The following is a 15,460-nucleotide window of genomic DNA, read 5'->3' on the forward strand; positions in this document are numbered from 1 at the left end:
ATGATAAAATAAAATAAAATTCTGCCCAACTCTTGGAAGACCCATGTTGAAAGGAAGCAGAATTTGAGAATTACTAATTGGTTTATACAATATTTATTTTCTCTTTATTTAAGAGATGTCCATGTGATCTCTTAAAAGAGCCAGATTTAAAAATCAAAATGTTCTCATCTGTGTTCTTTCTATGACTTTAAAGATTAGGTGACACCTTATACGTTTCCCTTATTCTTCCTTCCTTCTTTCAGGGAACAATGGGAGTGCATTTTTAAGAACAATGAACTTGGGATCTGAAATCCCGGTGCTATTTGTATTAATTAAGTGGACTTAGGAAGTCACTTAATCCTTCTGAACTTCATTTTGTTATGTACTTAATAACTTCATTACTGATCATTACAAGGCAAGAATGGCACAAAGTAGATGTTTGCTTCTTAGCCCTAGAAAGCTCTGATTCTTGTAAATGGGATAAGATATTTCAAGAATCAACTAACGTGTTTCTGTTTGTGACACTTCATCCTTGTTTCTGTCCATTTGCCCATTTGGGTAGTCATATAATTTATTCAAGGAAGATCTGATAGAACAGAAATGCAGAGAGAAAGAAAATAAGCAATATATGCTTATAAATTTCAAAATAGACTCTTTGAAACTTAGTACAGAGGTAATCATTTGAGAAAAAAAAATGTTCATTTTAACAGCTGAGGATTCCAGCTACAAATAATAGATTTGAAAGAATACATGGGGAGAGCAAGTTTTTTCTCCTGCTTTATCACTGGGCCTCCAATACTGGGACATGGAAGGGGAAGAAGAGGAGCAAGAGAGAAATAGAAATTGGTGGGCCTTTGACATTGTAAACTCCTGTCTATACCCTAGACCAAGTACTTCAGGTTGGGAGCATAATGGAAAATTTAGAAAAGTTTGAGGAACCCCAGAACTAAGAAGCCCTGTGTCATGCTTTCAAGACAGAGATCTAAAAGGCAACAAATGTAGAATTCCCTGGAACCCAGCATAAGGAAGGATATAGTAGAGAGAGCCTTGCGGTGTCTCTATGCCCAGTGTGGCATAGAGAGCTGCAAAGAGATTGAGAGACCCAAACTAAGATGTATTTCAGGCCTTGTGATTAGAGTGAAGCAAATTCCACGGTGAATGGGATAGAGCCAAGGTCCAATGTGAATACAGAAATCCCAGCAGACTCCAGCATTGATCTTTGATTACCAGATACCCACAGCCCTAGATGTCTTAACATTCATATATTCTCTAGGATTTAACCACAACTGTAATGTAAGGGACAGGAGACAGGAGACTAAACAGACAAAGCAAATCTTGGAATGACTGGGGATTGCCTAATATTGCAGAGGTTAGGTTTCCACCAACCAGCAAAATTGATACAAGTAAGATAAAGTTCTTTACATGTCAGAAAAATACACGTTTCTTCACCACATGAGTTTGAGGCATGAGAATTTGTGCCTACTTACATTTTGTACTTAACATTAAGTGCTATTTGGGACTACTACTGAAGTCCTCATTGAATTCCTGCAGATGAAGCTAATCTTTCTGCTTTCAGCATCTATGAGAATTGGAAAGGGCATTTAGAAGCCTGCACTGCTGCTCCCAGAGACAGTATTTCCCCTCTGTGGTTGCAAAAGAGAAAAGACAGATACCTCTCCATCCCACACTGGACTGCTCCTCCCAGGTCTTCACTCTCTGGCCCCCTCTTCTACATAAGGATGAGTTTGTCAGTGGACTCACCTGTTTCTGTGGACAATCTTGTTCGAGTACTTCTTTTTTCAAAAATCATGCCTAAAGACTTGCCTTGCAATAGAGGCAAATACTGAAAATTAAGGACAAAAAATACAATTAAGATGAAAGATATACAATATTAATGATTATGTTTCAAAATTTATTCTTTACATTATCAAAAATATAGAATAATTAATCACTGCTTCCAAATAAGTATTCAAAATGTTACTTAAAAGGTGAAGTTAAAGTGTTTTTTTTTTTTTTCATTTTCTATACAAATGGGGTAAGGGAACAGGAACTCCCAGATTATTGACTTATAATCAGAAAGTATTATTAGCTGCTTTGGATTCAGTCTGAATACTTGTTTCAAAGTATATTAATATTTCACACTGTAAATCCATGTAAGTTCCCATCAGTGTTCAATGATCTTGAAGGTGCTTGGTTCAGAAAGGTTTTCTCAGCTAGGAACATGCTACCCTGTCACAACATGGGGCACTAAGACTCCTAAAGATGAAGCCTCGGAGTGTCAGCTACACTTTCATTATGCATCTTATGGGACTGCAAAGGCTTTGTTTCCGAAAGTTGAGTTTGGTGTCAGATGGGGCTCTTCTTCTTTCCTCTTCTATAGATGGACTGTCCTGATAGGATGAGCTCTGGAACAAATAGATTCTTGCCTGTTAAACATCCTCACACTCAATGTAAAGAACAAAGGCTTGGGACCTTGGGGGACCTTTTCTTCTTTATATCAGATCCTCTAAAGGAACACCATCCCATAACAGTTGGAGTCACTCTGTTTTCACTATGTTCATAGGAACTTGAAGAGCTCATGAACTAGATAAGAAAATCAAGGTTGTGTAAAACTTTCTCAACCTGAAACCAACTTTTTAAAAAAGCTTTTAAACAAGCTTGGAATATGCAAATGCTTTCACAATTAAGCAGTCTAAATGAAGCCACTACATTGTGTTGCTAACATAAATTGCTCAAAATGTGAAATAATGATTACAGCTAAGCACCATAACCCATCTTTTCTCCTACTCGATTACCATTTACTTTTTTTCCTCACTAATCTTAATTTTTAAGACATTGTCACATTACTGTAAATTTTTTGACATCTTAATGATCATATATCTGATAAGCACTCACAATTGAAATCTGTGGCTAGAAGAAATACATTATACTTATTTTTAACTTGATAGAAAACACATGGAGAAAAGAAAGGAGGTATAAAAATAAAATATTTCTGGAGAATGATTCTTTAGGTTCTGATCCAGTTAATAATGAATTTCAACATTCCACATGAAAGCAGTGCAATGAAAAAAAATGACTTGTCATTGAATAACTTATTTTTATGCTTTCTATATGCCTGTACACTCAGTGATAATCAATTACCTTGACTGTATGGTTTCATTTCTTGCTACTGTTTAGGAATTTAAAATTTTTCTTTTTCCCTCTTTCTTTGTAAGGCTGTCTTTTAAAAAACTGATTGGTAGTAATGGAAGGTAAGATGAAAATGCTACATACCTCTCCTTTCTGTTTTATCCTAAATTTCAAATCTGCTGATAGCCATAGCATATACTTAATTTCTTCTCCTGTAAAGTTCTTTAGAGTGAGGAGGTCGCGACCCTTCAGCTGTACTTTATTTTGTAGTGGTTGGCCACAGCTACAAAAAAAGAAAAAGGAAAAGGAAAAGAAAGAAGAGAAATATATATTTAAGACAAAAAATCATGTCCTATGGTGATTCGTTGTTTTATTCTTGAAACAAAACAGTAAATCACATGTAGCCTCATGTGTCTCTGCAAAGTGCTAATGCATTGAATTTGATGTGGCTGTGGTGACATTTTAGCTATTTTGTATTTTGGTTGTTGAGAGAAAAGAATTTGAAGACAGAAACTGAATTCTTATTTGCTGCCAATAGCCATATGAGTGGCTTTGCCACTTAGTAGGTGTGTGTAACTTTGGGTAACTGAACCTCTCCCTTATAGGGTTTGTTGTTAGAGTGAAATGATTTAATACATGGAAATCAGACAGTGTCTGGCATATAATAAGCATTTGATAAATTTTAGCTATCATTATTGAAATCATTAGATTGTACAATCAGAATTTTTAATATACATACAATAGAAAACAATGTTGTTGTTTTCTCCCCTACGGCCCTTCAAATCTATTCTTTGAGATTTGTTCTTTTACTTGTCCCTGGTCAAATACAATGGACCAGGGGGGAAAAAGTCCTCTCCTTGCTTTATTACCTCAGAGTCTCAGTAAAATGATGTGTAATAATAAGAATTATGTTTCAGTTTTAAGAAGTATATTGCAAGTTAATACCTTTTGCCTTCCAGCTCAACCCTGATTGAAGCTGGCCTCCTCTATAGGAGGCTGTTTTCTCTGATTCCCTGCCATCAGTTCATCCATGTAAAGCCAAGGGAAGATGAGGATTTAAGGGCCAGGCAAACTCTGGGTTGGTTCGAGCAATCTAGTATTGGTATAGGTGCTTGGGTCTGACACTTTCTCTCATGAGGTGCTTTTCAGGGTCCCTTGGAGTACTCTCTTATCACTGGGAATTTCTCACAGCAGTCTTTGATGACAATTACATTTCCCCTGCCATCCTGCCATCCAAGAGGTTACCTCCAGACTCTTCTTGCTGACATCTTCCCACCCCTCAGCAGTCTCTTGGTCATGATGTGAAATAATACCATGCTAGGTCTCTCGGGCATTCCACATTGGTTCATGAGGAACCCTTCATGTTCTATGCTCTTACAAAAGTCAGGTCCATCCCATTGTAGACTCCTCTCTTGTTCTGCCATAAAAACAGCTGGCCAGCCAGTCCCTCTTACTTTAGATTTTCCATGTGTAAGCTTGAGATTAATGTACTGTGTCCCCAAGCTCTCCCATTGATTGGTGCCATTGGAGCCACTGTCCCTAGGCTTGAGATGAGAAAAGAGTAGCCCTCTATGTGGGACACATCATACACTTAAAAAATACCCTGCTAATCTACTACCTGTTTCTTGGTTTCTGCACACATTTTAGAAGCCCCAGGAAGTCACAAATGGGTTGCAAAACCAACTCTTATGTATATTCTTTGCAAGTCCTGCATTAATGATCTGGCATCTCACTTTGGAATGAGGGAAGAGTCAGCACCTATTGGGCCTGAGCAGAAACTAAGACAGAAAGAGTCCCATTTTAACATTCTATTACATTGTAATGACAATAATTGTTATTTGTGATGATCAGTATATAAAATGGACAGCATTTATTCTTTCAGTATTTCCGTTGTTATTTCTACTTAACAATAATTAATACTATATATCATTAGAAATTACAAATAACTCAGGGCAAATTGTGGTTTATCACATGTATTAAACATTAATTTTACTGGAAGTAGAACAGTAACAAAATGATCATGCTTAAATTCCAGTCTAAGAAGAGAGCTTGGGCTACTTGAGATAAAGAGTGAATTCTCTGGTGGGATTTATGTACGTCCTTTTACAATGATGATAATAAGACGACAAGTAGAAAAATCATAAATTCACTCAATTTATTGCCTCTACTGCATGATGCCAAATAACTTTAAACAAATGAATATTTCTCTAAATATCCAACTTTCTGGCAGAGTTGGTTTGTTCATTTAGTATTCAGTAGGTGAGTAGATTTTTTTCAGTAGACCTTTTGTGAGATTAAGCCCTTCAAAGATGCTAGTTATTAAGGAAACTAACTTCCATAATGATGGTTTGTGTGTTAGTTGGCTAATGGTTGATTGACTGATTTAAAAGAAGGTACTAATGACATATTCAACTCCAATAGAAAGCAGTGTTTCCAACTTATATGTGAATCACAATTTTGGTTAACATTCCTATTTCAAAGATAAATCATTTTTTCAACTTTTAAAATATGTGATTCATATATTCTCCAAGTGAAAACTTTTTTAAAACATAAATCCTCATTTTTTACTATATACACCTTATATTAGTTTATTATATGTGTTAGTATCCTAATAGATTATGTACATAACAAAAAATGAATAAAAATAAATTAAAAATTAAAGGTTTAGACTAAGAAGAACCAAATATTTAAAAATAAATAGTAAATATGAAAAATATTTTGCTTGTTAAATAAATTTCTAGAATAGATCTTAATTTTCTTTCTTCTATGGGAACCCTAGTAAAAAGCTTACAAAACTGTGTCCAAGATGTGGACAGTAGTAGTCAGCAATTTACTAACTTTAGAGACATGGCATTAGGTATGAAATTTGTTTCTACATATATACTTTGGTTGTGTGTATTGGTTCTGATAACCGATATTGCTGAGAAGTAAACCATTTAACTGATATTCATGCATTTTTAGGTTCAACTGAGGATTTGTTTTCTGAGGATCTGTAAACAGGTTTAACATGTCCAGCCTGGAATGGAGGCGTGGCAGCTTCATCTTTCCCAATTCACGTTTAGGGCAGTTTTGAAGAATATTTTTTTCTTCTGGAATAAAGTCCAAGCAACATAAAATCATAGAAGATAAACTCTCTTGATTCTCTGTCTTACAATAATACATTAATATTCCTTGGCTTAACACTTCCTCCAATATTATTTTAAAAGGGGGAAAACTTTGCTGGAAAGCTCTGCTCCCCAAGATTCAAGAAATCTGGGAAACATTACTATAGCTGTTGAACTCACATCTATCAACAACAGGAAAACAACCCATGAGGCTTTATTTTTGTCTAGAGCTCAAGCAATATTTTCCTGGTTATTTTGGAGCTCACAAAACCTGAGTACCTGAACTGCTACACTTAAGAGATTCAATACCCTCCTCCAATCTCAGTCCCTGTAGGGTTTTGTTGTATCTATTCCCTTCTAAATAATCACAGGACTACATGTTTCATTTAAGAAAATATTATAGATTTTAAAATTGTTGTTGAATCTCAGAAAAAAACTAAAAGTGAAAAATTTGCAGGGAGCTAAATTATTTTCTCCCTTTTCCATGCAAGGAAATCAAAAAAATAACGGTGAAAGAAGAGGCCTAACAACACTTTTAGCTACTTCAAAAAAGCTGCAACTTTGCCCTGGTCTGGTAGCTTAGTTGGTTGGAGTGTTGTCCTGATAAAAAGTTGCAGGTTCCATCTTTGGTCAGAGCACATAGAGGAATCAACCAGTAAATGCATAAATAAGTGGAACAACAAATTGATGTCTCTATCTCTCTTAAATCAATAAATAAAAATTTTTAAAAGCTCCAACATCCAACTCTTATTACCCCAACAGAAAACAAATTGAGGTTTTCTCAAATTTGTCCTTACATTCTTCAAGATGTTTCTAAGTTGGAGGTGTGGTTAGAGTTCATTTTAGGGTTCAGGTTAATGTTCTGCTATTGAGATCGCATTGTGAGACACTGCTCTTTTTACTTCTGCATTGACAGATTTGAGTTTAAAAGTAGAAAGAAGACACAAAGATCCTACATGCATGCTCCTTTTTGTCCAGACCTTTCATTTTCAAATTTATATAGCAACAGAAACTTTATTTAACATTATTTTTCTCAGACCACACGTGATCAGAATAGCTCTTTGTAACTCTAGTCTCCACATGGCTGCTGATAATGTTTCTCTCACCCTGTTGCCCTGGAATTGTACCTCCAATAAATGTTAGCAGATAAGCTTTTTTTTCCCCAGACAGTTCTGGCTTTGAGTGGTAGTATGGGACTGTAAATAACCATTAAATCTGAATAATCAGTGGGGAAATCACAATTATTCTATGACTTTCAAAATTTTGTCAAAACATTGAAAAGTCTGTTATTATCAGTATAAATACACAGGAAAATTTAAAACCTAGTAAAACTGATATATATTTAGTACACTGTAATTTAAAACATTAGAAACACTGAGAATTATAGTGTTTCATTTTTTATACGAACTGTCAAGAGTAGTTTCAATAGTGCATGCCATATCCTTATCTTATAACTTAAGATATCAGGCAAGCATCCTTTCTATGTTTTGGTGAATTGTCATATTCCTTTCTAAGTTTGAATCAACTTCCAACATTTTATCCTTGGCATTTTCAATGTTGTGAAATATCTCTGAGAATTCCTTTAATGCGAGGTGTTTTGCTGGTGACACTTCCTTTGGAACATCTTTATACTTTTTGTCACAACCACTTTCCTCATTTACATCAATAAATTTGTCTTCACTAAGTTCCTCTGGCTGCATATCTAGAGCCTATCAAATAGTATCAGGGTCAATAATCCCACAGTCAGCTAGTTCTTTCATAAATACATTAACATTTGATTCAAATTTTACTGCCAGTGCTATTTTTTATTTGCCTGCTGCACTTGCATCTCCGTTGGACAATTCCAGCTTACAATTATCAATTTTCATGAAATGCTACATGAGTTTATCAGTGGGAGAAAAGTAAGCAGCACAACTATGCTTTTTGCTGTATGTATGTGAACTGAATAACAGATGTACAGTGAGCAATAACCAACAGACTTTGAAAGAAGGAATGTTATTGGTCACTGATCATGATGTGCACCTGTTATTTACATAGTGATTTGTGAAGTGAAGAGCTAGCAATGATTTTACTTTATGTAACTACTCAGAATTAATATACCATGACAACTGAAATTTGAACTGTGTACTTTAAAGACTGGACTTATTTAACTAAACTATAGTAATTGAAATTCCTGCATATTAGGACTATGCAATGGAAGGATTGCCTGTACTCCAAATGCTTTCCCATTGAAAGATTCTTATATACCATTCCTTCTGTCCTCTGAGTTCTTGAGACTGGCTTTTTGTCTTTCTTAGGCTGGAGGCTTAAATACTACCTCCTGTATGATTCCTTCTCTGACTGTACTGAGTAGTCTCCACTTTGCTTTCATTTTGTTCATAACACTGATCACAACAATTTTTAAATATATATGTTTCTGTCCATTGCTTACTTTTTATCTTTCCATTGGAGTATATGATGTCAGGGATCCTGTCTGTTTTATTCATTAATATTTATGCAGTGCTTATTGAAATTACTGGGATATAGTAGGCATTCAATAAACATTTCTTAGGGAAATGGATGAATGAATGTCTCTGGGGCAAAAGTAAATCAATTTGTATAAGAAATTCAGCAGATTTCTACGAATGAATTTAGAGATTTGTCATCAAGAGATTTTCAATGCCTTGACCAAAATCTGATGACAAAAAAATAAAACAACACCAAGTGCCCCAGAACAGAATTCATGTTGAGGTGAAAGCAAGTATGGGCCTAGTGTGTTGCTAAAGGTGAAATTCCCTGGGGCTCAACCACTCCAGTATAGTGCTTGCAGTACTGAGAATAATGGTTAGACATATGCATGTGAAACAAGAAAGTTAAACCTCGGATCCTAAGCACAACATTCTGAGTCAAGTGCAAAAACCTGGAAAACTGATGAGAGGATGTGATGGAACAAGTTTTCGCCCATAGCACCATGAGGGACAAATCCAAAGTACCTTGATAGTGAACTATACTGATATTTGGTTCCCTCTGTCCACTAACTCCTTTTGGACACGATAAGTCCCCAGGATTCTTGGGGACAAAAGGGGTGGAGAGGTAGATATGTCATACTGACATGTGAGGGCTTCAGTGATTAAACTAGAAAACTTTAAAAATTGCATCTCAACTGGTAAAGGGGGTCATACTGTTTACACAATTGAAAAATCATTAGAGTAGTCACCACCTTTCTCAATTCTGTCTAGGAGGTGGGGCAGGAAATGTTTGCTTGGGAAAAAGAGCTGTTTTTCATAGATATCAAGAGCTAACCAGGAAAATTTATCACTGGACGGAAAGCAAACACAATGGTTCCAGTTTAAATTACTATCCTGTTTACTATCTCCTCATAGCACCCCCACCTTTGCTCCAAAATGAGACTGCCACACCTCTTTCCTAAACTTCTTAAGCTGTCAGAGGGGAGGAGAGTTGGGGGTGGGGACTGCATGAAAGAAGGTGAAGGGATTAGCCAAAGTACATATATGCATGACCCACAGACACAAACAACAGTCAGTGTAGTGATGGCCTGAGGGAATAGGGGGCAAGGGCAGGGGGAGGTGGGCAAAGATGGGGAAAATGGGGACATTTGTAACAGTGTAAACAATAAAATTAAAGTTTTAAAAAGTAAAGGAAAGTAGAAGAGCTTCACAGTTTGGCCATGCTGAAATGCCTCTGCCACAGGCCCCTTTTTTTCCTACTTCTTACCAAGTAGTTCTTACTTTTTGGTGATAAACCCACACTCGAAGTAGCCAGTTGAAACCACTGGCATAAGTGGCTATTAAGTCAGCCTAGAGACCCCATGCTGCAGTTGGAGGCAGCCTCATCTAATTCGGGAGCACCCAGACCAGGGCCAGAGTTACTATTTTATTGTTTCCTTAAAATGCATGGTCTCCTTGTACTTAAATATGTCTCCTTGGTAAGTCAGACCTAAATCACATTATCATTCTTCAGTCAACACATAATAGGGAAGATACGATATTGGAGAAAAAAATGGGAGCCACATACAGATTTTCTGGCAAAAGTGTTGTTGTCATTGCAGTCTGGTTAAAGCCAGAACATTGAAAAAGGCAAGACTAGTTTCTTACATCAATTTTATGCTTTGAAAAAATAATTAGTGATTTCTCAATCCCAAATCACTGAATGCTAAAAAGTTAAGCCAGAGTAATAGTAGATCCTTGTGTTAGTTTTACCCAAATATCTTCCCAGCTAGAAAATGGAAGAGTATTCTCTATTGGAAGAATGAACCTTTTCTTGTTAGAGTCTACATTTTCCAACTCTGGTAAATTGTTTGGGACATGGGGGGAGACCTGGATATGTTCCCTTGTATAATTGTATTTTGTTGGAAGAAAAAGAGCTTGATTCGAGTAAAATGTGATCAGTCAGAAGCAGACTTTGCCAGAGTAGGAAAAAATTCAGTGTTAAATGATATTTCGGTCACCGTGGAGAATTTGAAGTAAAGACTTTAGCTTCTGGAGGCATAAGAGAGGGCCAATATCCCCTATGGCCGAGATTTTGGTGTTACTTTAATGTTGCAGATGGATTTAGCAGTTAAGGCACATTTTCTTTTTTGTTGTTGTTGTTACTGATATATTTTGGCTATACCTAAAAAAGGGACATTGCACAAGGGTACATTGGCCAACTTGATCAATTTGGAAGGATCAACGTAATCAGAGCAGTGTAATGAATAGAGCAGTGGTTTTGAATTCAAATTCTAGTCCTAGTTCAACTATAACCTTGGCAAGATAACTTCCCATCTTTCACCTCAATTTCTCATCTGAACAATTAAGAAAATGTACTAAAAGTTAGCCATCCTTTATATCTTTTTCTTCTACAACATTCATAAGCACAATATTTCCCACAGGCTATACTGGAGTCATCGAATTCTCAGTGCCATAACTTTAATCCTATCCCTTTATTTCTATCTCAAAAGGCATATTACAATGTATACAAAGGAGAATGACTATTTTCACAAACTTCTTGAATCTGATCCTACTGATGAGAAAAGCAAAAATAATATCTAAATCTATTTTATTATTAACAACAACAATAATTTATTAATAAAAATGTACTTGAAACATTTCTCACTATTGCCACAAACTCACATGTGGTATAAATTACTATCAATAGCCAGGTGACTATGTAGTTTCTAAAATATCTTAGATTGTCAACATTTTAAAACTGTGAAATTTCCTCTCATCTGAAAATTGAAGAGTGAGATGATGGTTAGCTTTGTGCAGGGTTGGAAACACAAAACTGATCGAAATCTGTAGGTGTCTCTACTTCTTTTATCTTAGTTAAATTATTAAATTACTAAAAATAACAAACTAGAAATAAAACCCAAAATCTACTGTTGACCAAGGGGGACATTATAACTTCATTTCATTCCTGGTCTCCTGCCTTGTATAGTTTTCTGAAGTCAAGAAATATGCTTTTTAAAAGGCAGTCATTAGTTATGACAGAAAATGTGAATAATCAAAGAGGACTGTTTTCTCTCCTCTATGCAAAAACATGGATGGACTGCAATTGCTTCGTCTATGTCCATGTGTGTATAGATGGGCACAAGTGTGGGATGAAGGGAGCATAATGAGTTATGCCCTTAGAGAGGTCTGGAATGAAATACCTGAAAACCAGTCACCTCTGGCTTCAATCCATAACCTCTACAGAACTGGGTGATTTAGCTCAATATTCTCTGAAGAAATTTCTATTTGTGAGATGAAATTGAACTGCACTTACAAATTGATCTTCTCTGATAAAGAAAGAGATTTTTTAGTGGTTTCTTTAAAAGATATAAGTGGTTTCTCTAATAGGTAACAAATCACAGGACACTGTCTATTATCCAAACACAGCCAGGCTCAAGAGCCTCGTTCTGTAAGTTGAAAAGCCTGTGGATTGGATGTTTTAGGAGATTTTAGTGTCTGATTCTATTGATTTTGTAAAAACAAAATAATAATAATAATAATAATAATAGACTAAAAGTTATTGCTCCAGGAGTCAGCATGAATGGCTTCAGCCTCACTTAAGCTGTTATTTTATCATGTCTATGGTGACATGGCTGCTCACTTCAGAACTGTGCAATCCCTGCTTTGTGGCACTGTCAAACCTAACTACATGTTTCGTATAACTCTCTAGTGGTAAACTTATGTGGTTGGTTTTGTAACAAGGGCTTTCCACTTTTCCCAGGAGAGACTGGGGGGGGGCAAATATTTGTTGAAGGCTGAAAATCAAAGTAAAAGTACAATAGAGGCAGAGTTGACAGGGAGCTTTTCTCTGTTGTTAAGGGGTCATCAAAGGCTGTAGGTCTTATTGGAGATCAGCAATTCTAAATTTATCTAGCTGGCAGCTAGTGTGGCTAACTAAAAGAGTAGAAAAGAAAAATAACCGTGCTACATGAGAATGACACCATTTCAACATTATCCCATTTTTCAATAGATACTCATGCTCTTAACTTCCTAATAACATGGGTGATTTGATGCTTTCACATTTTCAAATAGCAGGTATGAATTTGGGCTAATTTAGCCATACTTTTGCCTCAGCCCTCATTCACTGTAAGAGGTGGCTAGCCAGGATATTCAAAATTATAGTCTGGTGTAGCTGGATGTAGACAATAGAATATTACTAAATATCAAAAAGCTGAAATATTTTGATAATTATTTGAAAAAAATCAGTAATCACTGTACTTGGCAAAGAATATAAGTTTAAGTTCCAAGCTTTGGTTATTTTGTTTTGTTTTGTTTTGGTTTTCAATTACAGTTGTCCCATTTTTCCCCCATTACTCCCCTCCCCAGCCAGCCCACCCTTTCTCCCACAATCATATCAAGCTTTGGTTATTTATTCAATTGATTGTCTTCAGTTCAGTGATGGCTCTTAAAAGCTATGGAATAAAATTTCATCACATTTTTATCTGATGTAAGTCAGTGAGATGCAATAATAAAATAATGAACATTTGACTGTCACTTTATAGTTTTTTTCACACATTATCTCACTGAATATCAGTAACTGTGACTTCATGTGCCTGCAATGAAATATCTTATTTACCTTATTTAGCACTGTAGCTCCAACACCTTGCCTAAGGTGTGGCACAAAGTAGGTGATCAATATGTATTTAGTAAATGAATGATTGAACTACTCTGTGGTGGAAGTAGAACAGGTATTACTCTTCTTCCGATTTTATAGGTGAATCAACATCACAGAAAAGTTAAATGACTTGCTCAAGAGCATATAGCTAGCAAGTGGTGGTGCCAGGCCTTGAATCTAGTTCTTGAGACTCCAAAACCTGAGCTTTCCTCCAGATTTTTGGATATATGGTCTAATGCTGACACTAATCGGTAAACCCCATAATCTCTCTGTATAAAAAGAGAAAGCATTGTTCTGTGGCACTGAGGTCCCTCTTAGGTCTAATACTATGGACTTAATTTACAAATCTTTTATAATGAAACTCTGTCTTCTGAGAGTTTTATATTCACCAAAGAAGTAATGGACTCCAGAGAGCTCAGAGCTGTGAGGTGGCTCAGAGAAGGGAGGCTGAGGGCCACTGTCACAGGGTCACATTCTAACAGTGGGAATAAACTTCAGACTAGAAGCTTCCTCCTTCAGGAAGTGAGTGAAGTTTTTTTGAGGTTGGTTTAGGTTATAAAGAGGCCCTGGGAAAATTCTATCTGTTTGTTAACATGCTTTAATTACTCTAGAAGCTTTCTGGCAACGAAGTCCACATTTGATGACCTTGCTTACACAGCTAGCTCACCACCTTCCCCACAGGCACACTACGTACCATTTTCCACCACATGCTCCATGGTTCTAAGCTGGATGTAGCTTTTATAATGAATCCAGTGGAGACATGCTACCAAGAATTTCAGAGATAGATATAAAATTTGGATTTTATTTTATTTTTGTTTTTCAAAATTTTTAAAAATTTATTTTTAGAGGAGGGGAGGGAGAAAGAGAGGTAGAGAAATATCAATGTGGGAGAGATACATTGATCAGTGCCTTTTGCATACCCTCAGCTGGGAACCTGACCCTCTACCCAGGCATGTGCCCTAACTAGGAATTGGCAACCATTCGGTCTGTAGGCTGGCACTCAATCCACCAAGCCGCACCAGCCAGGGCTTGTGGATTTTATTTTTTAAAAATCATTCTCCACATCACACATAAGGCTCCAAGTAATTAATCCCCATGCAATGGACTGATTTCTTGTTTTCAGGCAAATCCATTGAACACAAGCTGAAAGCCCTGTGTAACTTAGTTCCTCTTATTTTCTTCAGCCAGTTGCTCATTTAGAATGTACACAAACAGAAGATGTCAAGAACTATACCTGCTATACCTGCTGCAGTTAGTATGCCCAACCCCCAGCACACGATGAAATCTGATTATAGAGGACTAAGCAATGAAAGCTCAGCTGGAATTAGAGATAGATGTCTCTAAGGGTCAAAGCTGGGCACTACACCCTGCAGAAAGAGGGTTTTTGAGGCTACAATACTCTGCAGAATAGATAAATTTCATTTATCACCATGATTCCTAAATCAGACTCAAATCTCTGGCTATTGTCACTTACCGAAAATTTCGAACCACAAAACTGTGACCATTTCTAAGAGCCGCATTGTTCAACAGGATCCTCAAATTAAACAGCATCTTCTTTTGCTAGCGAAAAGGATGATTCTATGCTCTTGAAAATGCTTCAACAAAGTAGTCAGTAGGGTCCACCTAAAAGCTAAGAATGCTTTTGATTGCAGTGAGAGAGCAAAGGTAATATTAACCTTCAACTACCTTATCAAATTCTCCTGTTTAGAGATATTGCAGGGCAGGGTTCAGGGGTATTTGAACTTTAAGCCAAGCTTCACCACTGTGTATTTTTTAGAAGGAATCCTGACTTTCTTGGTGCATCGACTCCTCATTTTTCATAATATATTTATGCTGTCACATACTTGTACAAAATCAATTGACAAGTACTCATTGAGCATATAATATATACAAGGCAATGCAGTGCTGGCTGCTGTGAAGGAACATAGAAATAACTCATTCAGAAAATGTGAATTGGCAGTTCCAAACCCCAGATATAGGTGTGACAGCCCTAAGTATTTCCAGTGATGTCACTTTCCTATCTCTAATTCCCAGCCTTGACACAAAAACAAATAGAGAGAAGTATAGAAAGAAGTGACCTGGAAGCTTTTAGTTTTAGCTTTTAAAAACTACTACCACCACCACCACCACCACCACTATTATTATTATTATTATTATTATTATTA

At 36.3% G+C, this 15,460-nt stretch overlaps 1 protein-coding gene across 1 annotated transcript in view; it reads right to left on the reverse strand.

The window, feature by feature from the left end:
* Positions 1–14,927, reverse strand: part of OTC (ornithine transcarbamylase) — a 65,433-nt gene extending 50,506 nt beyond the window's left edge. Inside the window, exons 1-3 of the mRNA XM_090264895.1 lie at positions 14,770–14,927; positions 3,253–3,391; positions 1,741–1,822 (exon numbers count right to left, since the gene is read on the reverse strand). Coding sequence (XP_090121021.1) covers positions 1,741–1,822; positions 3,253–3,391; positions 14,770–14,846 — 298 coding nt within the window. The 5' untranslated portion in view covers positions 14,847–14,927. The remainder of the gene's footprint in view (positions 1–1,740; positions 1,823–3,252; positions 3,392–14,769) is intronic.
* Between the last annotated feature and the right edge of the window lie 533 nt (positions 14,928–15,460).

This window comes from Furipterus horrens, unplaced genomic scaffold (genome assembly GCF_987537825.1).
Source record: "Furipterus horrens unplaced genomic scaffold, mFurHor1.1.pri manual_scaffold_17, whole genome shotgun sequence".
Lineage (NCBI taxonomy): Eukaryota > Metazoa > Chordata > Mammalia > Chiroptera > Furipteridae > Furipterus > Furipterus horrens.